Source organism: Ovis aries, chromosome 11 (assembly GCF_016772045.2).
Source record: "Ovis aries strain OAR_USU_Benz2616 breed Rambouillet chromosome 11, ARS-UI_Ramb_v3.0, whole genome shotgun sequence".
NCBI classification, from domain to species: Eukaryota; Metazoa; Chordata; class Mammalia; order Artiodactyla; family Bovidae; genus Ovis; species Ovis aries.
In genome coordinates this window covers 55,585,955-55,613,464 of record NC_056064.1, presented here as the reverse complement: position 1 = coordinate 55,613,464, position 27,510 = coordinate 55,585,955, and the positions used below count along the sequence as shown (strand labels likewise).

Genomic DNA, 27,510 nt, shown 5'->3' with positions numbered 1-27,510 from the left:
CTATTGGGGTCACAGGGTTTTCCTAACATTCCAAGTCATCTTATTTCTACTATTCAAATAGGTCGTTGAGAATCATCTCAGTGAAGGAAGTGCTTCCCGAAGTAAATTACTGAAAATTTGTCTTTATTTTCATATCGAATTTCTTTTCTAGATAATAAGAGCTGCTACATTTTCAGGCACCGTTTCCAAAGGTTTAAGATATCGAATTAGTTCCAGCTTGTTTAAAAAAAAATGCGCTTATTTGGGAATTTAGAACCAGTAATATTCTCTTCTTTGTATGTCTGCTGCTGCTGCCGCTGCTGCTAAGTCGCTTCAGTCGTGTCCGATTCTGTGCGACCCCAGAGAGGGCAGCCCACCAGGCTCCCCCGTCCCTGGGATTCTCCAGGCAAGAACACTGGAGTGGGTTGCCATTTCCTTCTCCAATGCATGAAAGTGAAAAGTGAAAGTGAAGTCGCTCAGTCGTGTCCAACCCTCAGCGACCCCATGGACTGCAGCCTTCCAGGCTTCTCCGTCCATGGGATTTTCCAGGCAAGAATACTGGAGTGGGGTGCCATTGCCTTCTCCGTCTTTGTATGTGTATACATTTGTAAACATGGCACTCACAAAATAAATAACTCCTTTAGGTCACCGAAGCACTTTTGAGGTTTTCCATAACAAGATCTGGGATTCAAATTCCCTGATTTGATTTTTTCTCCTGCTTTTCTTTGGTGAGATAACAAATCAGTTGTTCAGTCGCTAAGCCGCGTTCGACTCTTGCGACTCCATGAACTGTAGTCCGCCAGGCTCCTCTGTCCATGGGATTTTCCCAGGCAAGAGTATGAGAGGGTTGCCATTTTCTTCTGTAGGGGATCTTTCCCACCCCGGGATCGAACCCGCGTCTCGGTATTCTTGACCACTGAGCCACCTGGGAAGCCCATAACAAACCAGTATTTGTGTTCAACTGAGCCCAGGGGTCTCCGTTTCCTAGCTGTTTCAGCTGCATCAATCTCGTCCCCCTCACGCCTCTGGAGCCTTTTGGGGTAGGGGCTGGTGACGAATACCTTCGTACACAAGCCCGATGGACCAACGGGGCTCCTGCCACGGAAAAAGCAGCGGCGCCGACGACTGGAGCCTGCAGACCGAGGCGCGGGAAGGAAACCCAGGCTCGCCAGAGGTGGTGAACTCGCTCCCGCCGGGGCCAAACCGAGAGCTCGCCCTCGACCGCGCACGCGCAGCCGCCTCCCCGCCGCTCCCGCCGTCTCCGGGGGGCCTTCTTTCCGCCCGGCTCAGGGGTGTCCGCGGCGGCGCCGGCTCTGGCGAAAGGGGTCCCGTGAGGGCAGGCCGCCCCTAGTGCTGCCTTCCCCGTTCGTGTGGTCGAGGCCAGAAGGAGGGGCGCGTGGGCAGCGCCGCAGAGCGGGTGGCCGAGGCTCTGAGGAGAAGGCCCCGCCGCGGCGGGCCTCTGGGCCTGCAGGCAGTGCGGGAGGCGCTCACGCGCGGGGTCCTCTCTCGCAGCCGGCCCTGAGCCGGAGCCCTGAGGCGCGAGCCCTGGCGGCCCCGCGAGTTCCCGGCGGCTGTGGTGCGGCGCTATGGAGGAGTTCGACAGCGAGCCGACGGTCACTGTAAGGGGGCCCCGAACAGTACGCTCTCCCCCGCCCTGGGGCCCGGAGATTGGGTCCGCCTCGTCCCTGCCGCTGGCAGGGTGCCCGGCCCCTTCCCTCAGCACAGTTGCCCCCCGTTCGGAAGTCGCATTAATTCGCTCCCCGCGTGTGGGTCGTGGTGGTCGCTGGGTTTCTGCTCCCATGTGTATTCTGAGGAATACCTGGCCCTGGAGACCGCCCCCCCAACTCTGTTCCTTTCTGTCCCTTGCCTCCCCGACCTCCCTGCTTCTCTGGCTTTTCCTGTTGGGCTAAAGCTTTAATGAGCGGGTTGGAGCCAGGCGGAGATATTGTACGGCTTTTTTTCTCCCAGCGGAGCAAAGCTTCACGTCGCAGCCCCCTGAGCCTGGCTTCTGCTTGAGCAGGCCGTAGGTTTACCAAGTATAGTTCTCTTGGGAGACTGCTGTTGTTCAGTGGCCCAGTCGTGTCCGACTCTTTGCGACCCCATGGACTGCAGCACGCCAGGCCTCCCTGTCCCTCACCACCTCCCGGAGTTTGCTTAAGTTCAAGTTCATTCCATCCTTGATGCCGTCGCTTCATCTCGTCCTCTGACGCCCTCTGCTCCTCCTGCCCTCGATCTTTCTCAACATCAGGGACTTTGCCAAATGAGTCGTCTGTTCTCATCAGATGACCAAAATACTGGAGCTTCAGCTTCAGCAACAGTCCCTCCAGTGAGTATTCAGGATTGACCTCCCTTAAGATTGACTGGTTTGATCTCCTTCCTGTCCAAGGGACTTTCAGGAGTCTTCTCCAGCACCACAGTTCGAAGGCATCAATTCTTTGGCATTCTGCCTTCTTTATGGTCCAGCTCTCACAACTGTACATGACCCCTGGGAAGACCATATCGTTGACAACACGAACCTTTGTTGGTAATGTCTCTGCTTTTCAACTCACTGCCTAGGTTTGTCATCACTTTCCTGTCAAGAAGCAATTGTGTTTGATTTCATGGCTGCATTCACTATCTGCAGAGATTTTGGAGCTCAAGAGGAAATCTGTCATTACTTCCACCTTTCCCCCTTCTATTTGCTGCAGTGGTGATTGCAGCCATGAAATTAAAAGAGGCTTACTCCTTGGAAGGAAAGTTATGACCAACCTAGATAGCATATTCAAAAGCAGAGACATTACGTTGCCAACAGAGGTCCGTCTAGTCAAGGCTATGGTTTTTCCAGTGGTCATGTATGGATGCGAGAGTTGGACTGTGAAGAAAGCTGAGCACCGAAGAATTGATGTTTTTGAACTGTGGTGCTGGAGAAGACTCTTGAGAGTCCCATGGACTGCAAGATCCAACCAGTCCATTCTAAGGGAGATCAGTCGTGGGTGTTCTTTGGAAGGACTGATGCTAAAGCTGAAACTCCAATACTTTGGCCACCTCATGCAAAGAGTTGACTCATTGGAAAAGGCTCTGATGCTGGGAGGGATTGGGGGCAGGAGGAGAAGGGGACGACTGAGGATGAGATGGCTGGATGGCATCACGGACTTGATGGACATGAGTCTGAGTGAACTCCGGGGGTTGGTGATGGACAGGGAGGCCTGGTGTGCTGCAATTCATGGGGTCGCAAAGAGTCGGACATGACTGAGCAACTGAACTCAACTGAACTGAATGGAGCCAGATGCCATGATCTTAGTTTTTTTTAATATTTAGCCTTAAGCTGACTCTTTCACTCTCCTCCACACTCATCAAGAGGCTCTTTAGTTCCTCTTCACTTTCTGCCATTAGGGTGGTGTCATCATCTAAGTCTGTTGATGTTTCTCCTGCTTCTAACTTTGCTTCTTTGCCATTTAGCAGGGCTTACAGGTTACCAAGAGCTAAGAGGTGTAGAACAAGCCTAAGTGGACAAATGGAAATATTTGTCAGGGAGTATTTCTTAGGAGACAGGTGTGATGGTCTGGTATTCCCATCTCTCTAAGAGCTTTCCACAGTTTGTCATGATCCACACAGTCAAAGGCTTTAGGGTAGTTGATGAAGCAGAGATAGATGTTTTTTTGAAATTCCCTTGCTTTCTGTATCATCCAGCAAATGTTGGCAATTTGATCTCTAGTTCCTCTTTCTTTTCTAAGCCCAGCTTGGACATCTGGAAGTTCTTGGTTCGCATAATGCTTCAGCCTAGCATGCAAGATTTTAAGCATGATCTTACTAGCATGGGAGATGAGTGCAATTGTCTGATGGTTAGCACATTCTTTGGTACTACCCTTCTTGGGAATTGAGATGAAGATTACCTTTTCCAGTCATGTGGCCACTGCTGGGTCTTCCAGACTTGCTGACATAATGAATGCAAATCCTTGATGGTATTCTCCTTCAGGGATTTGAGTAGTTCTGCTGGAATTTCATCACATCCACTAGCTTTATTAACAGCAGTGCTTCTCCTAAGGCCCACTTGACTTTGCACTCCAGAATGTCTGACTCTGGGTGACTAACTACAACCGGACTAACTAGTAATCCGGTTCATTAAGATCTTTTTTATACAGTTCTTCCATGTATTCTTTCTATCTCTTCTTGATCTTTTCAGCATCTACTAGGTCTCGGGAGAATACTCCTGCTTTTTCATTGCTCTGTTTGCTTTCACATCTGTTTGAACTCTCAGGAGAGTATGTCAGATGTGGATGATATATGATGCTTAGAAGGAGATTCATGGCTGTTAGAAGAGGGATACCTATCCTTCCCCCATCTGGGATGCTCTTCTCTCTTAGCTTTCTATCCCACTCATTTTTTTACGTACAAGCTCCAGCAGCCTCTTTGTCAGAAAAGCTTTCCCTGACTTCCCTGACTAGGAAATATTTCCGTCTGTCTGTTTAGGCTTGTTTTGCATCTCTTAGCTCTTGGTAACCTATAAGCCCTGCTAAACGGCAAGCTGCCTGACCTTACGTTTTTGCTTTTTAGAAAGTTGAGATTCCTTCAGCTTTCTGCTGAAGCCATCAAATTGCAAAGCAGTATCTCACAAAACCAAAAACTGAAAATAGAAGTCAGTTCAAAGCTAACTGGACAAGAGACATGAGATCTCAAACGGCAGTGAACGTGGGATGTTACACTCTATAAAGCTTACTACTATATTCTATAGAGTGTTAACTTTTAATGCATATATGAAGTACTTTAAATGCTAAATATCCATCAAGGACTGTGTCACTGTTTTGAGGGAGGAAAAACAGACTGTTGGAATCACTGGGACTTTTTCAGACTACATGTTATCTTGCTTTTCCCTCCTTTCCTTATGTCAGAATCTTTGGATGGGGAAACTTTCCCAGTAGTCTGTGCGACCCTGGAGAGCTACTTGCTATTGAACCATGACAATTAGTCATGCATTTACAAATGGAATGAAAACAATCAAAGCTGAATTTTGCCCCCAGTAGTGATGACTGACTTGTGACAACCCAGCTTTACATAGGTGTTGGGAAGACCAGGTAGGAAGACCAGGTTGGCCTTGTGGACACAGCCTCTCAGAAGGGCATCATCCATAGTCTAGAGTCTGAACCTCAACAATGAAAGTTTGAATTCAGTCATGTCTGTATTTGAGAGTCTGCTCTTTAAGCTTGCTCTATACACACTCTCAAGAGGCTGATGAATAACCTTGAAAACTATTGTCACTTTTTATAGGGTGAATATATATCAAGGCTCATGAAGGCCAGTTAGTAATTAGCAGATTCAGAAATGTTTCAGTGTGGATCCAAAGAGATTAATCTTGAGTAGTTTTTCTAGACCAATGGTATTATCTTTTTAGGTCAAGGACTCTTAAGAAATGTGAGTTACAGTTCTTGTCCTTTTTTTTTTTTAAGGGCTTCCCTGGTGGCTCAGCTGGTAAAGAATCTGCCTGCAATGTGGGAGACCTGGGTTGGGAAGATCCCCTGGAGAAGGGAGCAGCTACCCACTCCAGTATTCTGGCCTGGAGAATCCCATGGACTATAGTCCATGGGGTCACAAAGAGTCAGACATGACTGAGCAACTTTCACTTCACTTTACTTCACTTTTTTGGTTCTTTCCAGATAAATACCTAGAAGTGGAATTGCTGAGGTATGGGAGAGATGCATGTACTCAGTTGTGCCTGACTCTTTGCGACCCCATGGACTGTAGCCCTCTAGGCTCCTCTGCCCATAGGATTTTCCAGGAAAGAATAATGGAGTGGGTTGTCATTTCCTTCTCCAGGGGATCTTCCCCACCCAGGGATCAAACCTGTGTCTCCTGCATTGGCAGGCGGATTCTTTACCACTAGCACGACCTCAGTGGGTCATGAGGGAAAGCGGAGGATTACAAGGGTTGCTCCTGACAGTTGGGGAAGGCTTTGTCCTACTTCGGAAGTGGAATGAGGTTTGGGAATGAGCATCAGAAGTCCCTGTATTGGGACTTTCCTGGTGGTTCAGTGGGTAAGAATCTACCTGCCAATGCAGGGGACACAGGTTCAGTCCTTGTTCCGGGCAGATTTCACATGCTGCAGGACAGCTAAGCCCACAACTGGAGAAGCCACCACAGTGAGAAGCCCGAGCACCGCAACTACAGAAAGCCCGTGTGCAGCCATAAATTAAGTTCCTGTTTTGGCTCTTGATGTTATGGATATAGCTCTGGAGGTTAGATAACTCATAAAGGGTGGATTATGCAGTTGGATTTATGAAGCTGAGACTCAGAGGAATTGGTGTGACTGAGTTGGAGAAAAAAATAAAGCGCCATTAAGATGTGACATAGAGGCCATGGGATTGGAGGTCTTTTTAGTGAGTAATGGAGGTTCAATTCCTGTTTAATTTTTTTAACTGCCCTTTTTCTGAACTACAGATCACTAAATTACCATATAATAATTGATTAGGGGGTAGCTTTCCTTTTCATCAGCACTTGAGAAGTGGCAGGCTGGGTCAAGGTGCCTAACAAAACTCTTGCTCATTTAGGGTCTATCAGACTGGGCTTATCTCAGCCACACTCAGTTGTATTTATAGATTGATAACTTTCACGACCACTGATCACTAGAATTATACTTGCAAGTCAATTGAAAGCAAAGCCTTTAGGAAGAATAACAGTTTCTGTGCCTTTTTTTTTTTTTTTTTTTCCCCACTAGTGGATTCCAGGAGTGAATTCCCAGAAGAAGCAAATGTGTTTTGACTGGGGTCCAGGAGAGATGCTGGTGTGTGAAACCTCTTTCAATAGAAAAGGTAGGTTTTTTTGTTTCTCTTTTAGATTATCTGTGTTGGTACAATTTTTTTTTCTCTCTTTATTCTCTCAGATTTGACTAGCTTAGATATGAAAACAGTTGAACTTCTTTTGTATCATTTTCATTTTTGAAACTTTTTAGCTATTTAAGATTTTCATTGATTTGTGAGACTTGGCAGATGTTGAGTCCAGGGGAAAAAAGTTAACAGTGATCTTCCCAGTGTTAAAGTTTTCTTTATACTTAAAAACTTGAAGCTTTTTGTTTCCCTTTTTGTCCCTGAGTGACTAAGTTCTCTTTGTAGTAGTCCCCTCATTGTGAATGTTTGCTGATGTCACAGCCCTTACCTTCATTTTTTCATTGTGAACAAAATAACTTGTCCTCTAAGCTCCGTCAGGTGTCGGACATGGCTCTTACCTTTCCGATGGAGACTCCCTATAGTAGCAAGGTAAAATAGACTTCTTGATACTTGATTTTGCTTTCTCCTTTTGAAGAAAGAAATCTCAGGAAATGTTGAAAGGATTATTTTGTGAATCTTTGTCATGTTCTTTATCCAAATATAGAGGTTTTCCTCTTTTGTTGGGAGCACATTGAGCTAATGAAGGTCATATAATTTTAGCAAATTACGTAGTATGTAGTTCGTATGATTTTTTTTTTTTAATTAAATTTTTTTGCCACTTGGCATGGCATGTGGGATCTAAGTTCCCTTACTAGGGATTGAACCCATGACCCCTGCATTGGAAGCATGGAGTTGTAACCACTAGACCACTGATGCTCAGTAGTGTCTGACTCTGCAATCTTACGGACTGTAGCCCTCCAGCCTCCTCTGTCCATGGGATTCCCCAGGCAAGGATACTGGAGTGGGATGCCATTTCCTTCTCCAGGGAATCTTTCTGACCCAGGGATCGAACTCTCATCTCTTGTGGCTTCTGCATTGGCAAGCGTGTTCTTTACCACTGTGCCACCTGTGAAGCCCCTCGTGTAATTTTTAAGTAGAGTAGTTTTTCTTGATTTTATAGTTTGAAATGATCCCTGATGTTGCCAAATATCTATGGGATATCTTGGTATTGAGAATCTCAAGTTTGGTAGAGTGGTAGAAGTTGCTCAAAAGAGAAACTTCTGTGACTGTGTCTGAACAGCTTCTTTCCCTACTTAATGGGAAAGCTTATCAACATTTTAGCTTGTTCTTGATTGTTGGAAACTCAAGATTTTCTTTCTTTTTGTATTTATTGAAATCACATTCACAACAAGCCATTGAACGTTATCACAACCTATTTGAAAAGCTGCTGTATGTGAAATTTCCATAAGTTGTTGGTTTATAATTTATCATTACAGAGCCTTTTCATCACTGTTGCAAAATAGTCTAGTCAGTTCTTGATTCTTTGTTTTAGGAATAATGGCAATAAAAAGTAATATAAAAGGAAACTTTATTTTGACATTTTGTAAGACTTTAGGTGTGGGTTTATCTTATTTTTTGAGTTTACATAGGGTAATATTAAGTGGTTTCCTTTTTTTTTCATAGTATATTTCAATGGATAGAGGTGAAATGTCTTTACAGAGTATGCTAGTGAGTTGAGGGATAAAGTCTAAGATTAAATATTTGTGTATAAAAATTCACATATGTCATAAAGCAAGATCCTCTATGACCCACCTCCTAGAGTAATGGAAATAAAAACAAAAGTAAATAAGAGGAACCTGATTAAACTTAAAAGCTTTTGCACAGCAAAGGAAACTATAAACAAGGTGGAAAAAAACCCCCTCAGAATGGGAGAAAATAATAGCAAATGAAGCAACTGACAAAGGATTAATTTCCAAAATATACAAGCAGCTCATACAACTCAATACCAGAAAAACAACCCAATAAAAAAGTGAGGAAAAGACCTAAACAGACATTTCTCCAAAGAAGACATACAGATGGCTAACAACCACATGAAAAAATGTTCAACATTGCTCATTATTGGAGAAATGCAAATCAAAACCACAATGAGATGGCACCTCACACCAGTCAGAATGGCCCTCATCAAAAAGTCTACAGACAATAAATGCTGGAGAGGGTGTGGAGAAAAGGGAACACTCTTGGACTGTTGGTGGGAATGAAGATTGATGCCGCCACTATGGAAGACTGCATGGAAATTCCTTAAAAAAAAAAACTAGGAATAAAACCACCGTATGACCCAGCAATTCCACTCCTCAACATATACCCTGAGGAAACCAAAATTGAAAGAGACACATGTATCCTATTGTTCTTTGCAGCACTATTTACAATAGCTAGAACATGGAAGTAACCTAGATGTCCATCAACGGATGAATGGATAAAAAAACTGTGGTAAATATACACAATGGAATATTACTCAGCCATAAAAAGAAATGCATTTGAGTCAGTTGTAATGAGGTGGATGAACCTAGAACCTGTTATACAGAGTGAAGTGAGAAAGAAAAAGATAAATACCATATTCTAATACGTATATACAGAATCTAGGAAAATGATACTGAAGAATTTATTTACAGGGCAACAGTGGAGAAACAGACATAGCGAATAGACTTAATGGCCATGGGGAAAGGGGAGGGGAGGGTGAGATGTATGGAAAGAATAACATGGAAACTTACGTTATCATATGTAAAATAGAGAGCCAACAGGAATTTGCTGTATGGCTGAGGAAACTCAAACTGGGGCTCTGTATCAACCTAGAGGGGTGGGATGGAGAGGGAGATGGGAGGGGGATTCAAAAGGGAGGGGACATATGTATACCTATGGCTGATTCATGTTGAGGTTTGACAGAAAACAGTAAAATTCTGTAAAGCAATTATCTTTCAATAAGAAAAAAACACACATTAAAAAAATTCATATATGGGGGCTTCCCAGGTGGCTGAGTGATAAAGAGTCCACCTGCGAATGCAGGAGACATGGGTTCGATCCCTGGTCCAGGAAGATCCCATATGCCGTGGAGCAGCTAATCCTGTGTGCCACAACTCGAACCTGTGCTCTAGAGCCCAGGAACTGCAACTGCTAAGCCAGTGACCCACAGCTACTGAAATGCATGCCCTAGAGCCCGTGCTCCACAATAAGAGAAGCCACGGCAAAGAGAAGCCCCTGCACCACACCTAGAGAGTAGGCCCCGCCCCCTGCAACTAGAGAAAAGTCCAAGCAGCAGCGAAGACCCAGCACAGCCAAAATGAATAAAGACTAAAAGATTCACATATGAGGAACTTCTCCAGCTATTCGGTTAGGACTCTGTGCTCCCACTGCAGGGGTATGGGTTCCAGCCCTGGTTGGGAAACTAAGGTCCTGCATGCTGCATGGCCAAAATAAGTAAAAATAAAAATTCATGTGTGGCTAAATAATGTGTCATGAAATCAGTAGCAAAGAAGCTGAAGCTTTTGTAGTTAGCTACTCAAATGAAAATTTTTAGAGTGCTTTGATGAGGATGATGGTGATCGATGTTATTTTTTTTTTTCCTGTTTCAGAAAAATCAGAGATGGTGGCAGGTTGCCCCTTTATCCATATCATCCGAAAGGATATAGATGTTTACTCCAAAATCCTGAGAAAACTCTTCAATGAATCCCATGGGATCTTCGTGGGCCTCCAGAGAATTGAAGAAGAGTTGACTGGAAAATCCAGGAAAGCTCAGTAAGTTGGTTTCTGATAGGTGCTGCCTCCCACAACTGAATTTTGAAAAACCAAGTGAAATGCATCCTTTTCCTTTTGCACAGTGGATGGACCTCCTGGAGAAATATGGGACTCTGGGTTTGATTTTCTGGCCTCTGCTGGGCAGTGTAAGTGGTCATGGATGGAGAAGTCCTACAGAGAATGTGTGAATGGCTGCCAGTCGACTTGCTGGCTGCTTGATGAGCTTTCTTTGTTTCTATTCGTACTTCATTTACCCTCCAAAGAATAAAATTTAGGCCAGATAAGCACCCGAGAGTCATTGAATGAGGTCCCACTGTTGAGAGTTTTGTTTTGTCTTTAAAGAATTATTTTCAAGGCATTTTTTGGGGAAGAGACCAGAAAACTTGCATTGTTTATAGACTAGAATTGGTTGAAGTGTGGTTTGTGAATTAACTGCGTCAGTGTCAGGTCCTTATTCAGGCCTCACCTCATATCTCCAAAATTTCTAGGGGTGGATCCTAAAGTCTCTAGGTGAGTCAAGTACAAGTAGCGTTTGAGAGCCCCTGTGCTAGGTTTTTCTTAGTGTCTATTCATATGTCTAGGGAATAGATAATGTTGGTATTTGTGTTGGAAAAACAAAAAGTTTTTCCTGTGTTTCACTCATAACCCTTCTGACATCAAATGTGTGGGAATTTTCACGCACCAAGCAGTTCTCTGACCCCAGCTGGGTGTCCTACAATTCAGTTCCTGTATTCTGACACTGCCTACCTGGAGATAGCAACAGATTCCACCAATTAGGGGCTCTATTGCACAAAACTGCCTCCCATTCAGATGCCAGTCACAAATAGTGTGTCCCCAGGTTACCTACAGCTGCTCTCCAGCTTGGCTATAAATCAGAGGTTCCCATGGTGACCTCAGGTTTGATAAATTTGCTGGAGGAGCTCACAGAACTCAAGGAAACAAGTTTAGCAGTTCATTAAAGGATATAAGAAAGGACCCAGATGGACAGCCAGGTGAAGATGAACGTGGGGCCTGGTCTGGAAGAGTCTCAAGTGCTGGAACCCCGTCCCTGTGGAGTTGGGGTGTGTCACCATCCTGGTACATGGATGTGTTCACCCACCTGGAAGCTCTCCAAACCCCTTGCTTTTGAGATTTTATGGAATCTTCCTCATGTAGGCATGATCAATTATCATCTCCATTTATGGCCCTCTCCCCTCTCTGGGGAAGTCAGGGACAGGGCTGATAATTTCAATTTCTAATTATGGCTTGGGCTTTCTGGTGATCAGTCGTCATCCAAGAGCTACCTAGAGTTGGAACAAAAGATGCTGCTAGTGCTCTTGTCATTTAGGAATTTATTCAAAGATTTTAGGAGCTGTGGGTCAGGGATTAGGGGTGAAGATTAGTGTTTTATTTCTTCTTATAAACCGCAGTGTCACAGTATTTTACTTCCTTGATAAGCATTTTACAGGTGAATCACCTCAGAAGATACCCTGGTCAGCATGTGTGTGTGTCTGTGTGCTTATGAAAGATCACTGGTGACAAGAGGCTCTGGTACAGGATATTGATAACTCAGAGAAATCTCTGTTGACCAAAGCATGTCAAAAGTCCTGTAATTCCCTGAAGGCAGGGACCCTGTCTTGTTTATATGGGCCTTCTGCTCCCAAATATCCTCATTCCTCTATATAATAGATGCTTTTAAATATTTGCTGAATTTAATAAATTAGTGAACATGTGAATGTCCTGCTAATGGTGGGAGGGTAGCTCCTGTTTTGTGTGTGGGGGTCAGCACATCATCTTGGTTTTTGGCCAGGTGAGTTACTTATTTGGGGCTGAGTCTTGACTGAAAAATTAAGTGAGAGTGTGTGCAAGTTACTTCAACTGCTGCTGGCCCCGTTGTAGCTTCTGTTCATCTTTAAAGGGAGCCAGAAAGTAAACAAAAATAATGGAGCCAGTAGGCAGCATTTAGGTCTCTTCATTTAGAACTGACGTTTCTTCCTAAGGATCTACATCTTGGTAACTAATAGCCAGTTCCTTTTCTGTTTGTTTTGTTCTGCTCTTTCCTTTTTTAAGAACTCTGTTTTGAAATAATGTGAAACATACAGAAAAAGTGCAAAAATAATAGACTTCTGTACATACCTCATCCACCTTCTCTGATGTTAGTATCTTGTACAACCACATTACTGGTATTTAAACCGGGAAACTTAAATGTTGATGCAGTATGATTAACTGAAGGCCTTATTTCAGTTCCACTATTTTTTCCACTAATGCCCTTTTTTCTCTTCTGCAACCAAATGAGGTTGCATTTAGTTTTTTTCTCCCTAATCTGCTTCATGGCCTTATCACTTTTGAAAAATATTGACCAATTATCTTGAAAACTGTCCTGGGTTTGTCAGATGTTTTCTCATGACTGAGCAGAGATTATGCATTTTTAGCAAGAATACCAGAGAAGTGGTGCGATGTGTCCTTCACACATCACATCATGAGGTTCGTGATGCTGATGTTTTATTATGTTTATATTGACCTTGATCACTTGGTTAATGTGGTTTCTACTGGGTTTCTGTACTATAAAGTTATCATCTTTCCCTTTGTAACTAGTATTTGGGGGGAAAGCTCTGAGACTATGAAAATCCCATTTCTCCTCAAATTTCAGCCACTAATTTTAGGATCCATTAGGGGGTCTCATTTGAGACAGTTAATATCCTTGTGGACTCATGGATATTTCTTTTAGTCCCTGGGTTATATGGTATTTTGTTTATTTTGTGGCTCAAGTTGTTTTAGCTTTGGCCATGAGGAACTCCTTCAAGTTGGCTCCTGTCTGTCAGCAAGCTTTTTATCTTTTTTTTTTTTTTTTTTTTTGGATACTTTCTATCATCACAAGATGTTTCTTATTTTCTGTCACCGCAAACTGTTCCAGGTTCATCTTGTATACCATTTCATCTTTTGTAGATTGGTTCGAGTGAGTAAAAATTACCGATCAGTCATAAGAGCGTGCATGGAGGAAATGCACCAATTTGCAGGTAAGTATTGTGTGTATGTGTGTATGTGAGAGTAATTGAAGTATTTACCTGGCTATAAGTACTACAAGGTAAAATCTGATTGACATTCTAGTTTAACACTCACTTTCCTATCTTACATAATCTTTAATTTTCTGGCAGTTGTCTTGAGTACTGCTGCTGCTGCTGCTGCTAAGTCGCTTCAGTCATGTCTGACTCTGTGCGACCCCATAGTCTTGAGTACGTTTTAGAGCAAATTAGAACATATTATGTTAGCAGGTATGAGGCTAAAGGGCCAAATTAAAGACCTGTGACAATTACATTCCAGTTCTTTGATCTTGGTGATTGAAGGTTAGCATAACCCCGAGAGCCATGTGACTCGTAGATGCTGGTAGAATCTTGTATAGCATGGTGGTCTCTACGTTTGCCACATTGTAGTTGAAAGGGACACTTGTCATTTCTGGGCCGTGGTTTGAGATCATTGATGTACAGCAGAGATATGAAGCATGTTTCCAGAAAAATCTGTAGTGAAAATGGGTGGTCATCAGAAGGCACAAGCCATAGTACCTGCATATGAAGCTCTTTAACAGTAAGACTCAAGTTACATTGCTCACTTAAAATACTTTGTGTTTTGTTAGTTGCTGATAAAGATTCAGCCAGGGGCCGCCAGTTCAGCAGCCAGGTAAGGGGGTGGGGCCGCCTGTGTCATACTAGCACCATTCATGTCCTTCTGAGTCCTCAGTAGCCACCAGGGGTGGCTTTGTAATCACTGATACTGCAGACGTCTCTTTTCTTGCCAGGTAGACAGGCAATTCCTTGGAGTGGTAAGAAGCATCTTGAACCTCCTGGTGCCCTCTTCAAGGCTTAGCACCTTGGAGCACAAGGATGTGCTTGATAAACACTTGTACAAGTTTTTAGCTCTTAAGGGAAATATAAATCCTAACCACGTTGTGTCACCTGAGATAGTGAGCTGAGGTTTTAGAACCACTGGTTAGTCTCATGAACAATACTCAATGCACCAGTATTTTTAAATGGCTGATTGTTACATTTTAGTTGGAAGGTGACTTAAAGAATTCTCATTCTTTGGTTAGAATTTTTATATTATTCAAACTCAGTAGTCAGTAGGGACTGGTGCACCATCTCTGAAGTCATCAGACCATTTATTTTTCCTTATGATTAAGGTATAAAATTCTGTGATTGTATAAGGAGGATGATAGGGGTACTGCATATTCCTAAGGTCAGGGTCCACAGCTGATTTATTTTGGAGTCTTACATTGGGTTTACTTTTTTAATAGACTGTTTCCTAAACATCAGTCCCTTGAATATCAACATCATTAATTTTTGCTGTACCTGTATATTATTATATTATTTGCTAAATATTTTTCTAAAAATCAAATCTCCCTTTTTACTAAGAGCTGCTTCCTAAAGTATAATATTCATCAAGATTGGGTGTAAAGAGCTACCTACATTTTCCTAACGCACATTAAAGTAAAACCACAACCATTAAAACAGAAACTATTATTCTGTGTCCCACCCCCTAAAATTCTCTGACTGTCTTGTGGGGACCCCTACCATAGGAACAGTCTATAAATGTTGAGTTAATGAATGACCATCATGTGTTTCAAGCTCTGCTTTGTTTCTTAGCTCTAGGGGAAAAAAATCTTTGGGACGTTTTCAGTCAAAACTTGTTCCTTCCTTAGGTCTCCATTCTGTCGGCAATGGAACTCATTTGGAACCTTTGTGAGATTCTTTTTATCGAAGTAGCCCCAGGTGAGCACAGAATGATCTTGTCACAGCGGCAGAGGTGTCCCCCTACCCTGTCCTGTGCTGTGCTGAGTGTTTTGTTGCCTAGAATGCTCTTTTCGTTGCTTTTCATCAATATAAGCATTGGGAGGTGTTACAGGATGCCTGAAGAAGCCTGTGTTTTTGTCAAGATACTGCAAAGAGTCAGAGTATCTTCTGAAAACCTTAGTTGTAGGCAGGTGACCCCTAAAAAATATGAAGAAACAGATATTAAACTAGTGTGCGAAAGGGGTGGTCCATATTTATACCATGGACTGGTGAAGCTTTAGAAAGTTTTAGAAGCTCGGGAGAGGTGTGTGCAGGTTCTTCAGCCTCCGAGGGAACCAGCCCTCCCAGCTCCAGAGACTTTTAGCCTCCTGAAACACAAGACAGTACATTTCTGTTGTTTAAAATTTTAAGAATGAAAAATGTTGTACGGATGTGAGGCAAGATTAGGTGGTGGAAGGCAGAATCCCTTAGAGAATTCCTTTGCTGGTGATTGGGTCAGGGGCAACCCTACAGCTTCATGCGTCCACTCTGAATTATTCCCTTGATCTTGAATTTGATTGTGGTCAGTACAGTATCCTGTGGGCAGTACAGTGGGCTCTCTGTGGAGGGGCTGTAGGCCTTTTTGCTTTCTTCTAATGGTTTGTATTTACTGTTGTCCATAAGTGTGTATTAGTAGTCTCTCTGTGGTCACAGCTTTTTATTCATAACTCCTGCTCAAGCACTGAGCAGCCTGAAATTGAATTGGTTGGTTGTCTGCTTGCCTCTTCCAGTAGATTCTGAGGACTGTTGCTGTCTTTCTATCACGTTTGTGTACCTGGCACCTAGTCAGTGCCATCCCCATATGGCCACTGCTGATGTCACCGAGTATTGCGTAGTTGTGAAGAAGCTGGGGGTGGTCGGGCTGGTGAGATCTGGGTCTCATGTTCAGCGCCCCCAACGATTCAGTGAAAGGTTGAGCTGCGTGGCACAGAGGAGGTGCCCACAGAAGTCCATTCGCTAGCTCAGCCCTGTTGTCAGGAGCACACGCCCGCTCACTGAAGAGGGACAGACCACTTCCACCATAGTTCGCTCGCCTGCCCTACATTCTCTGTACTTTGAGAAAGTGGAATCTACTGCTTATGTGTTTCCTCCCAGCTGGCCCTCTCCTCCTGTACCTCCTTGACTGGGTCCGACTGCATGTGTGCGAGGTGGACAATTTGTCAGCAGATGTTCTGGGCAGTGAGAATCCAAGCAAACACGAGAGCTTCTGGAACTTGGTAAGACCCTTGTGCGTGCTGGGCCTCCCTGCCTTCCTCCTCGTATTCTCTTTGGCCTGGGCCCCTGGGCTGGCCTGCGGGTTTCCCTGCTGAACCCGTGTGCGTGTTGTTCTTTGAGTCTGTGATCATGGAGATGTGCTTAGGGAGGCGTGCTTAGGGAGGTGTTTTCTTCCCTGCTCCATGGGAGAGTTTTGAACTAAGTTATCATGTAAGAAAAATAATGCTTTGTAGACTTCACAGTGAGAAGGGAATTTTGATCTGTTTGTGGATCTAAGAATGAGACTTGGTGAAGACAGTGCAAAGCCGATGGATAGGTGCTGGGGTAGGGGTTTGATGTCAGTGAGCTGAGGGCGGTTTTGAGGTGTTAGATGTGTTCTGAAGCTGAGTTGTGATGATAGTGCCCAACTCCATAAACTTACTCAAATTCACCGAATTAGACACTTAAACAGGTAAATGTTTATAAGGTGTACATTGCAATCAGTAAAGCTATTAAAAACAAAGACATTGATGATCCCAGTCATTTTGGATGGTCAGTTTGAAAGTTTGTGTGTGTGTGTGTATTCTATGTCTGGGAGAGCAGTACTTTTCCATTCACCTATACTGACCTATGACCCAGTATGGAGCGACCAGGGCGGAGGTTGCTGGTTGACTTGAATGTTGGAGACTTATATCATCTGAAATTCAGGTAAAGAGCTGCTGCCTTTAATGCTGTTTCTGAGGCCTTCGGGTGCTCCGAGATCTGTGCAGGTAAAGGGGAGAGCCTTTGTTCAGAAATGGTTGGGCCTAGGGTTTAAGTGTGTGATTCATTCACTGTGTATTTGAGTGGTGCTGTGTGCAGGCCCTGAGGAAACAACCAGGACCAAAGCAGGCAGTGGTTCCTACCCTTACGGAACTTGCATTCTGGGTGGGGAGACCGGAAATAAATATAGAAGCAAGTAAAATATGTGTAAAAGCGAAGCGCTCTGGAGAGAAAGAGCAAGAGAGGGGAATTGGGAGTATTAAAGTCGAGGAAGGGCACCCTTGTGAGGTGACGTGTGAGTAGGAACCTGAGGAGGTGACGAGGAGTGAGGGCTCAGCTCCTAGAGAGGCAGTGTGGTGGTGATGCTTAGTCACTTGGTCCTGTCTGACTCTTGGGACCCTGTGGGCTATAGCCCACCAGGTTCCTTTGTCCATGGGATTTTCCAGGCGAGGATTCTGGAATGGGTTGCTGTTTCCTTCTCCAGGGGATCCTCCCTACCCCGGGATCAAACCTGCATCTTCTCATTGGCAGGAGGATTCTTTACCACTGAGCCACCAGGAAAGCCCCAGAGAGGCAGGGTAGTTGAATGCTAAGAACAGGGTCTGTGGTGCCAAGCTGGCCAGGTTAGCATCCCAGCTCTGCCTCTTACCATCTGTGAGCTCTAGTGAGTCACTTGACTGCCTTTAGTTTCTTCGTGTGTGGCCTGGAGAGTGTGACACCTGTCCCACAGAGCTGTTCTGATTCGGTTAGCTGAAGGAGATAAAGGTATGACCTGGCTGATGGACACAGTAGAGCTCCCGTTCTACTCCTGAGTCAGCTGGGGTACAGAGGACATTAGAGAGTCAAACACAGGAACACTGTGATCTGACTTAGAGTTCCTTTTCTTTTAAAAAATACTTATTTGGCTGTGCTGGGTCTTAGTTGTGGCATGCAGGCTCTTTAGTTGCAGCATGTGATCTCTTAATTGCGGCGTGTGGGATCTAGTTCCCTGACCAGGGATGGAACCCAGGCTTCCTGCATTGGGAGCACTGAGTCTTAGCCACTGGACCAGCAGGGAAGTCCCTGATTTAGGTTTTCAAAGGCTTTTCTGGCTGCACTGCTGAGAATAGAGCAAAAGCAGAACGGAGAGACCAGCCTGGAGGCTCAGGTCCTAAATCAGGCAGCTGTGGTGGTAACTTGGACCCGGGTAGGAGCTGAGTGGAGGAGGTGGTAAGAAGTGATTTGATTCTGGATGCAGTTTAAAGGTACAGTGATAGGATTCGCTAATGAATTGGATGTGTAAGAAAGAGAAGAATGTGGGTTGGTGGGTTGGAAGCGACCCGGTGTTCATTTCGAGGCATGTTAAGGTGCCTGTGAACCAAGTGGAGCCATTGGCAACAGGATGTGCGTGTTTGGAATCAGGGAAAGGGACTGGGACTGGGCAGCATGTGTTTCCTTGGCTTGCTTCTTCTTCCTTTTCTTTTGCCGTGGCTAGCAGGATCTTAGTTCCCCAACCAGGAATTGAACCCAGGCCATAAAATAGCATGCAAAAACCTGAACCAAATTTGGCTAACCCAGTATTTGAACTAGAACTTTTTCTTTTAACTGAAACTTTTACAGATCAGTGCTTTATTTGATGCACTTTGGTAATTTTTATTTTCTGTTTCATTTTTAAAAAGTCAGTCACCTGCAGTGCGATACAACAACACGCAGTTTGAAAAGCATGGTACGGGTTGAAACTAGAAGGTTGGATGAATTAAATTACCTCTGACGGAGAAACCATCACACTTCTCCAGGATGAGGAAGCCAAAGCAGGCTGAGGGGACTGGCTGCTGAGCCTCCGCCTGGATGCTGTGTTCTTGGTGTCCTCCCAGGTGACCACCTTGGTGCTACAGGGCCGGCTGGACGAGGCCCGACAGATGCTCTCCAAGGAAGCCGACACCAACCCCACCTCTGCAGGCATGTGCCGAGTCCTGGGGGACCTGATGAGGACCATGCCCGTTCTCAGCGTATGTGGAGCCGCCTGGGTCGCAGAGAGAGGTTTATACAGGGAGCGTGAGGGGCTGCCGTGGTGACCGCCCCTGTCTGCGTCTCTCCCACAGCCTGGGAACACGCAGACCCTGACGGAGCTGGAGCTGAGGTGGCAGCACTGGCACGAGGAATGCGAGCGGCACCTCCAGGACGGCACGTTCGCCTCCAACCCCCACCTCGAGTCCCTCTGCAAGGTCTGCTGGGAGCGGGTCCTGGCCAGGGGCCAAGCCAGCTCCTCCTGGAGTCCTGGCATCCAGCTCAGCAGCAGCTCCTCCTCAGACGGGGCTCTGTGTGGGCCCTGTTGGGAAGGAGTGAGCTTTTAACTCAGCTGCTCCAGCTGAGATGAGCCTTACAGGGAAGTGTCCCCAGAGTTAAGGGACAGCGTCTCTTCTCAGGTCCTGCTGGGAGATGATGCCGCCCTGCTGGAGCAGAAGGAGCTTCTGAGTAACTGGTATCACTTCCTGGTGACCCGGCTGCTGTACTCTCAGCCTACGGTCAAGCCCATGGATCTGCACCTCTACGCTCAGGTGCGTCAGCTCCTCCAGGAGGGGAGGGGAGTCGGCGTCCGGGGCTCCACTCCCTGCCAGTCACTTTCACCGTGTGGCCTTGTTGACTTGACCCTCCCTGGGGAACAGAGGGGGCTTTCCTTGGGCCCAGTTTGAAGGACCCCATTGCCCTTCTCCCGGGTCCCCTACACAGCAGCCCTGCCTGCCCCCTTGAGTCTCTGCCACCATCCAGGGACTGAATGGGTCACCACCTTTCCACAGTCCAGCCTTGACCTGTTTCTGGGAGGTGAGAGCAGCCCAGAGCCCCTGGACAACATCTTGATGGCAGCGTTCGAGTTTGACATCCACCAAGTGATCAAGGAGTGCAGGTAGGACCCGCTGCACCACCACCATGCTGGGCGCCTCAGGGCTGCAGTGCAGCGGCTGGTGCATTCACCATGTCACACGCCCATCACCGCCGTCCTTTTCCAGAGCGTCCTGCTCCTTCCTGTTGGTGTCTTAGGCTTCTTCCCACAGACCCGCACCCCCCGCCACATTAGGTAGACAGTGTCTTCTCTGGACAAGCCTGGGGGCCTTCCTGAGGCTTGCAGGCTCCTGTATCTTTAACAGTTTACACTTTAGGGATGTTTACTTAAAGTAATATTGCAAGAAATTACTATGGTATTTAAAATCCAGAAATAGCCAGCCAGCTTGTTTCTTGGAACCTGATGGACATGCAGCTACCTTACAGGACAGCACTTCTCTGGTGAGCCAGGAGCTACCACGCCACCACACGGGGCTGGGTCTGTTCAGAGCAGAGACTCTACACCAGCCCTCTCCCCAGATCTCTCCCCAGACCTTCAGCAAGGCAGGAAAGGGAGCGTGAAACAATGAATCCAAAGCAAAGCTTTCCAGAATCCCCACATGTAGTCGGTCAGAGAGAACTTCCCCTCCCTCTTCGTGCAGAGGGAGAAGGCTGGGAACCACTGGGGCAGGTGGCCCTGCTCAGGCATTGAATTCACTGACCTCCACACTGGATCTTTTCTTTGTTAGTGAATCTGGGCAGTGGGAAGGTCTCCCCGATTCCACCCCCCACCCCCACCCCACCCATGCTACCTGCTCTTCTGTTTGGCTAAAAGAAAGCCAAGGCCCACCATTCAGAAAATGGTGTTAGACTTGGAGAAAGGAAGGTTTGTGTCCATATTCTTTTCACAAACCTCTAAAATAGGGACTGGTTGGAACTGGAAGATAACTTAACAGAATTCAGCTGATTTTGGCAAGGGGTTGTATCTGCAGTGAAGGATCAGTGGGGATGGCTCCCAGAGGCACAGACACTAGTCTTTAGCTTTGTCAGTATCTCTGTCTCTAATTCAAAGCAATAGGCATTCCAGAATGTGTTGTCTGTTACAGGCAGTGGGTTATTTCTTCGAGGGCTTCCTTCATAAGCCACATCTGGGATTTTAGGATCAAGACAGATTTGAGCTAAAGAGGAAGGAAGGACAATAAAAAAGGTAAAGCACCTTGCTGTTTTCAGTGGTTGTAGAAGGAAAAGGTAAAGAAGTGTAACAAAGAGGCGTGGTGCTAATGAACGCCGCTGAAAAATGCATCACCCCTGCCAGTCTTGAAGGAGGAATGATCAGACTTGCAGCCCCTCAGTCTGGGTGTCCGTCTACCCTGGCAGGCAGGAAAAAAATCGAGGTATTTCCACTAGCTCGGAATCTAGGAGCTCGGGTTTTCCTGATCAGTAAGCTTCTTCCTGCCGTACTCTGAAAAGCAGGTCCCAGACCTCTGCCCATTAATTGAAAGAAGGGCTGAAGTATCCTCAGAGAGAGAGTGCCCTCTTGGACGAGGAAGGGTGGGATCTGGGGTCTCCTGAGCACTAGCTTTCTCATGGGTTGTTGTGGTTAGGCCCCAGCTCGCTTCCCAGGGGACAGTAGCGCCTCTGTCTCGCTGGGGCGCTGGTGGTGTAGGGGAGCCTTGAGCTGCAGGTCTGGTGTCAGCTGTTCACTCCTCTTAGGGAGAATGAGGGAACCCTTCCTCAGCTAGAAGGAAGCTTTCTATAGGGGTACTTGATGCTGCCATGTCAACCATGCCAGGCTGTGGGGCAGACAGGGCTCCAGAGGCAGAGCAGAGAGACCCTGAAAGTGTAGTCACTCAGTCATCTCCAGCTCTTTGTGATCCTATTGACTGCATGTAGCCTCCAGGCTCCTCAGTCCATGGGATTTTCCAGGCAAGAATGCTGGAGTGGGTTGCCATTTCCTTCTCCAGGGGATCTTCCTGACGCAGGGATTGAACTCACGCCGCCCGCATGGTGGGCAGGCTCTTTTACCATCTGAGCCATGAGGGAATCCCAGGGAGGCCCTGGGAGATCACAGTTTACCAGCTTCTGCTGAAGGGCCACCACGTGTTTGCCTGGCATATCCACAGCTGGAGGAAAAATTGGATTTCTTCTCTTGTGGGTTGCAGCTGCCAATTCTTGCCATCCAGCAAAAGGAAAAGGGGACCTGGCATGTACTTCACAGAACGACAGCAGCCCCAGGGCAGGGCAGACAGCCCATTTAGTCAGTCATTCAGTGTAAACCAATCCCTACTCTTTTTATATCCTGAGAGCAGGATTTTTTACCCTAGCAACATTGAAGGTGCTTTTCCCTCTCCCAAGATTTAAAAAATACTCAAGCATTATATACAGATACAGAAAGGCCTATGCCAAGTAACAAATTAAAAATGTAACTCAAAATGATGTGTTCACACTGCAGTGAGTGCCTTGGTGTATTCTATACAGAATGCTAGTGAGCTTACAAAATTTGGCGATATAAAAAACTTAACATCTGGAACATTTAGAGGGCCCTAGAAAATGTCATTTTTAATAAGGGCTAGAGATGATTTTAGGTTTTGATTAAATGTGGTTTGGGGATGGACTTTTAGACCTTCGTTATGTGTCAGATTACATATCCAATAAAACCAGATTATTAATCATGTAATCAAGCAAAAAATAATTTTTTATACAAAGTATTAATAGACAATACAAGGTGGTTTTTAAAGTGCTGTCATGTATATATAATTGTGTTCATCAAATATGCTAATCAAAACTATGCAATAGTGAGAAATGTTAATAGAACATAAACAGCAATCCAAAGGCACACAGACATAGTTCTTTGAATTCCGTGTTTCATCAAGAATCAAATCCCATTGGTTTTTTTCATCCTTTTCTTACCCATTACCCTGTATCTGCATTCTCTATATCTCATTGGGTCCTTGGATTTTATTTTTCGGTGTGACGTTCTCCAATAAAACGTCTTGCTGGCTGCTGTCTTGGGGTTGAATGTCCTTCTTGGTGTGTTATTAGTCCCCACCTAGCGGGCAGACAGAGTCCAGCTTGACACTGTCCCTCCCCTCCTTTTATAGCAGAGGAGGTGTGGGGCTCCTCTTATGCTCCACACCTGGGGGCCATGGCCGCTAACCCTGATGTTGCTTCTCGCCTTGCTGTCTGACCCGTAGCCTTGCCCTGAGCAACTGGTGGTTCGTGGCCCATCTGACAGACCTGCTGGATCACTGCAAGCTCCTGCAGTCGCACAACCTCTAGTGAGTACGCCGTGGCCATGCCAGCCTTTCTGCTTGCTGCCACCCAGGCCCTTCAGGGCGGGGTGACCAGAATGCCCCAGGGGAGGTTGGGCTGCCGAAGAGGGCCCTGAAGAGCAGCCCGGGAGCCTTGGTCTCGTGGTCTGTTCTCTGCCAGCTTTGGATCCAACATGAGAGAGTTCCTCCTGCTAGAATATGCCTCAGGACTCTTCGCTCATCACAGGTAGGAAGGCCGCAGGGTTGAGGGGCAGCGGGGTGCTCTCTAGCAGGCACTGCCGGTAGACGCGGCTCTCTCCCGTCTGGTTCCTTGAGGGCACAGGGTCTGGGGAAGAGCTGCCTTGGAGGCTGGTTCCCGACCCCAGGGCAGCCTCTGGGCTCTCCAGCCCTCATGTCTATCCCCCTCGGACCCATGCAGCCTGTGGCAGCTGGGTGTGGACTACTGTGACCACTGTCCAGAGCTGGGCCGGGTCTCTCTGGAGCTGCATATTGAGCGGATCCCTTTGACCACGGAGCAGAAAGCCCTCAAGGTACTGCGGGTCTGTGAGCAGCGGCAGATGACGGAGCAAGGTGAGTGGACTCTCCTCCCAGCCTTCAGAAAGTCTGGGCAGTAGCTGCCAGGAGGTGAGCCAGAGCGTTGGAGAATCCCTGGGGCAGGGGGAAGAAGAGCTGGGGGCCCACTGGGACCTAGAAGCAGTCAAGCACGCTGCCTGCTATAAAGGTCCTGACCACTTCTACGCTCGTGCTTCCAACCAGAGGTCAGGCTGGGGCAGCCGTGGTTTGTCCTGTCCCAGGGGGGTTGCTGTTGCTGGCTCAGGCTAGCTTGGGGGGATGCAGGACTGGAGATGCCTCAGGAAGAGCACGGGGAGACGTTAAAGTTTGCCCCATCTCTTCCCCCTTCACTGTTGAGTGGTACAGGCCTAAATAGTTATTCTTCCCAGAGGCACTGCGTGTTTATGACTGTCCCTGAAAGCATATAGCACTCAAGACCCAAAGCTTGGTAGGATTTTCAGCATGTGGACAGATAATGACGTGCTGATATGTGGGGAGCCTTGCATGTATTCTTGCTACCCCTGACGTGAAACCTCCTCAGAAAGCCAAAGCCTACCAGGGTGGGTCAGACTGTTAACGAGGCCAGAAGACAATTTATAAACCTCACAGTTCCTAGTTCTGCTGCCCAGAGAAGCCACATAAAACTCAGAGGCAGTAGGAAGGCTGTTCCTATCTCAGCAGGGTTTGGGAATGGAGTGATTTGTAGGGTGAATGGTTTGCCTTTTCTCTTTTCCCTGCAAAGTTCGCAGCATCTGTAAGATCTTGGCCATGAAAGCGGTCCGCAACAATCGCCTGGGCTCTGCTCTGTCTTGGAGCATTCGAGCCAAAGATGCTGCCTTTGCCACGCTGGTGTCAGACAGGTGGGCTCCCCTTCTGTGTGCTTCCTGGGTGCTGCCTGGGAAGCTGCAGGGCTGAGGAGGGGGCCTGGGGCTGCCGCTCTCATCTCTGGGCCGGCCTTGCAGGTTCCTCAGGGATTACTGTGAGCGAGGTTGCTTCTCTGACCTGGATCTCATTGACAACCTGGGGCCAGCCATGATGCTCAGTGATCGACTGACGTTCCTGGGTGAGTCTCTGAGCTGTCCCCTGGACCTTCAGCACAAGCGCACAGATAGGGACTTGCACAGAAGTTCTAGACTTCTCCAGTCCAAAACACATAGAACTCTGAGGGGCTTCCCTGGCAGTCCAGTGGTTAAGACTCCGTGCTTCCACTGCACGGGGCGCAGGTTTGATCCCTGGTGGGGGAACCAAGAGCCCACATACTATGTAGCATGACCAAAGGGGGCAAAAAAACATCAAAATACATAGGCGCCTATGTGGTCTCTGCAAAGAGTATTTTTTGCTAACATTTTCTGGTAATTTGAAACTTAGAAATTGTGAAAGTAGTGTAAGGAATGAGACTACCCTACACACTTTACCAGGTTAACCAGTTATTTGTTTTGCCTTATTTGTTTCATTCTGTCAGTCAGGTTTTTGGGGAATAGTTTGAAAGTACGTTGGAGACATTGTTTCTCTTCCTCCCTAAATATCTGAGCATGTATATCCTAAAGAATAAGAATATTCTCTTATTTAACCAGTTATGAAAATCAGGCGGTTCAGCATTGATAGAATACTCTCACCCAATCCATATTCTGATTCCATCAGTTATCCCAATAAAGTCCTTTGTCATGAATTTAGTTTTCGTATCTCATCAGTGCCTCTGCCTTTGTTGGTCTTACTTAACCTTGATGTTTTTGCAGTCTGTTCAGCTCTCTTGTAGAATATTCTTACTTTGGGTTTATTCATGAACAGCCTCAGGTTATATACTTGGCAGGAATTCCACTGAGGGTATGTGTTAATAGGAACTCCCTTAGTGGAGTTCACCTTGATCACTTGGTTAAAGCAGCATTCACCAGGGGTCTCCTCTAAAATTTATTAAACAGATTTATTAATCTATGGAGCTGTACTTCAGGATTATTTAAATCTCCTCAGACTTTGATCCACTAGTGTTCATAACTACTGGTGATTTTATGACTGCCAATAAAATTGTGTTTTAGTTGGCATTCCCCTATATGGAACTCCCCTTCCTCCCATTTATTCTTTCATTTATATCAGCCATGGCCTCGAGGGTTATTTTATTGAGTCTATTATCACCCATATCTCTCGTTCATTTTGATGCTTATATTCTCCCAGGTTTGGCTCTTTGGAGCCCCCTTTAAGCAAGGATTTTGAATCCTTTTGGTCTCGTTGGGTGATGAGCTTAGAGGCCACTTTGGAAGAACTTCCTTGCTCTGGGGTCTCTTGTTTAGGGTCACAGGTGACCTAGTGCTCTCTCTTCCCAACAGGGAAGTACCGCGAGTTCCACCGCTTATACGGGGAGAAACGCTTTGTCGATGCCGCTTCTCTCCTCCTCTCGTTGATGACGTCCCAGATTGCCCCCCGGTCTTTCTGGATGACGCTGTTGACAGACGCCCTGCCCCTTTTGGAACAGAAACAGGTACAGGTTGAGTCCACAGTGTCTTTTATCCCGTAGCTGTTGCAAATGTATATCACCCATCGTCTCCTAAGTAGGGGTGTGTGTGTGCCCCCCTCTGGGAATCTAGTGTCTCCAGAATTCAGTTTTTGTGTCTCATCAGTGCCTCTGCCTTTGTTGGTCTTCCTTAACCTTGACATTTTTGCAGAGTCTGTTCAGCTCTCTTGTAGAATATTCTTACTTTGGGTTTATTCATGAAATAATAAATACTAATTCTAGTATTTCCAGCGCCCACTCTGGAAATCTAGTATCTCCACAAGAAAATGACTTGAATGAGGCAGCCGTCCACTGACGGTGCTCAGCCCAGGACCTTGACGAGAAGAGCTGGGAGTGGGTGGGGCCTCTCACTCCCCAGCACACTTCTCCACATGAGATATGAGAAAGGCTGTCTCAGCCCGAGCCCTCGCACAGACCACTACAGGCACTGGCTGGGGAACAGCTCCGCGAAGCAGCCTCTCCCCACAGGTGATTTTCTCCGCGGAGCAGACATACGAGCTCCTGAGGTGTCTGGAAGATCTGACCTCAGGAAGGCCGCTGTGTGGAGAGCCTGACGTCCAGCAGCTCCAGGTCAGTCTGATGGTTCCAGGATGGAGGAGAGAAGGCCCCTGCCCCACAAGATGTTGGCCCCTTACAAACTCACACGCCTCTCACATTACCACTTGTGACTATGGCACACTAACTTTTTAGGAGGAAATGGGGTGATTTTAGTGTTCTGGGATCTTGATTTTTTTCCTTTCCTGTCAGTTGTGGTGGTCCTCTGCATGCAGCTTGGTCTCATATGAAGAACTTGCTGGAAGTTACTACTGACTGTTGTGTGCCCTTTCTCTCCCTTTGGATTAGTCTTGGGAAAGAAGGAAAACTTCCTGCTGGTCTTCACACAGGCTCTCTTTGCTTTTAGGATGATGATATTGAAACCACCAAGGTGGAAATCCTGAGACTTGCTCTTGCGCGGAATCTTGCTCGGTCAATTATAAAAGAAGGCTCATTGGAAGGTTCCTGAAGCTGGCTCCAACATGGTATCTTTGTAAAGGCAATGTATATACACTTTTAAAAGAATAAATGTTTCTTTTTGCAAATACAGGCAAGTTCTTACAGAACTTAACAGTTCTTACATGTGGGGAGGTTTTAACCTGCCAGCACTGGAAACCTGAAGTAGCCACCTTGGTGAGAAAGCATCCCTGAGGTTACGGGGAACACAGAGCCCTCCTGCCTGCAAGTAGAAACCTGAACAAGAG

General features: G+C 46.3%; 1 protein-coding gene across 4 annotated transcripts; it reads left to right on the top strand.

Moving 5' to 3' along the window:
* The first annotated feature begins 1,487 nt into the window (after positions 1-1,487).
* NUP85 (nucleoporin 85) lies at positions 1,488-27,351 on the top strand. Of its 4 annotated transcripts, none has more exons than XM_004013131.5 (19): positions 1,488-1,598; positions 6,668-6,761; positions 10,223-10,385; positions 13,311-13,381; positions 13,996-14,039; positions 15,058-15,127; positions 16,283-16,404; positions 18,997-19,131; positions 19,225-19,347; positions 19,549-19,680; positions 19,921-20,027; positions 23,137-23,220; positions 23,375-23,440; positions 23,633-23,784; positions 24,509-24,626; positions 24,729-24,829; positions 26,088-26,239; positions 26,741-26,842; positions 27,174-27,351. In XM_004013131.5, exons 1-19 carry the CDS (start codon positions 1,566-1,568, stop codon positions 27,273-27,275), a joined length of 1,971 nt encoding a protein of 656 aa, XP_004013180.1. In that variant the 5' UTR covers positions 1,488-1,565; the 3' UTR covers positions 27,276-27,351. The 4 variants fall into 4 exon arrangements, with proteins under 4 accessions (XP_004013180.1, XP_060250987.1, XP_060250986.1 ...); XM_060395003.1 differs by having other exon boundaries at positions 1,490-2,305; XM_060395004.1 differs by having other exon boundaries at positions 26,741-27,351.
* The last annotated feature ends 159 nt before the right edge of the window (positions 27,352-27,510 follow it).

Bases quoted from the DNA above. Each gene is read 5' to 3' on its own strand.
- NUP85 (XM_060395002.1), top strand. From the start codon at position 2,240: ATGAGTCGTCTGTTCTCATCAGATGACCAAAATACTGGAGCTTCAGCT. The intron at 10,386-13,310 runs GTAAGTTGGTTT...CATCTTTTGTAG, and splicing joins GGAAAATCCAGGAAAGCTCA to ATTGGTTCGAGTGAGTAAAA. The intron at 15,128-16,282 runs GTGAGCACAGAA...GTTTCCTCCCAG, and splicing joins TTTTATCGAAGTAGCCCCAG to CTGGCCCTCTCCTCCTGTAC.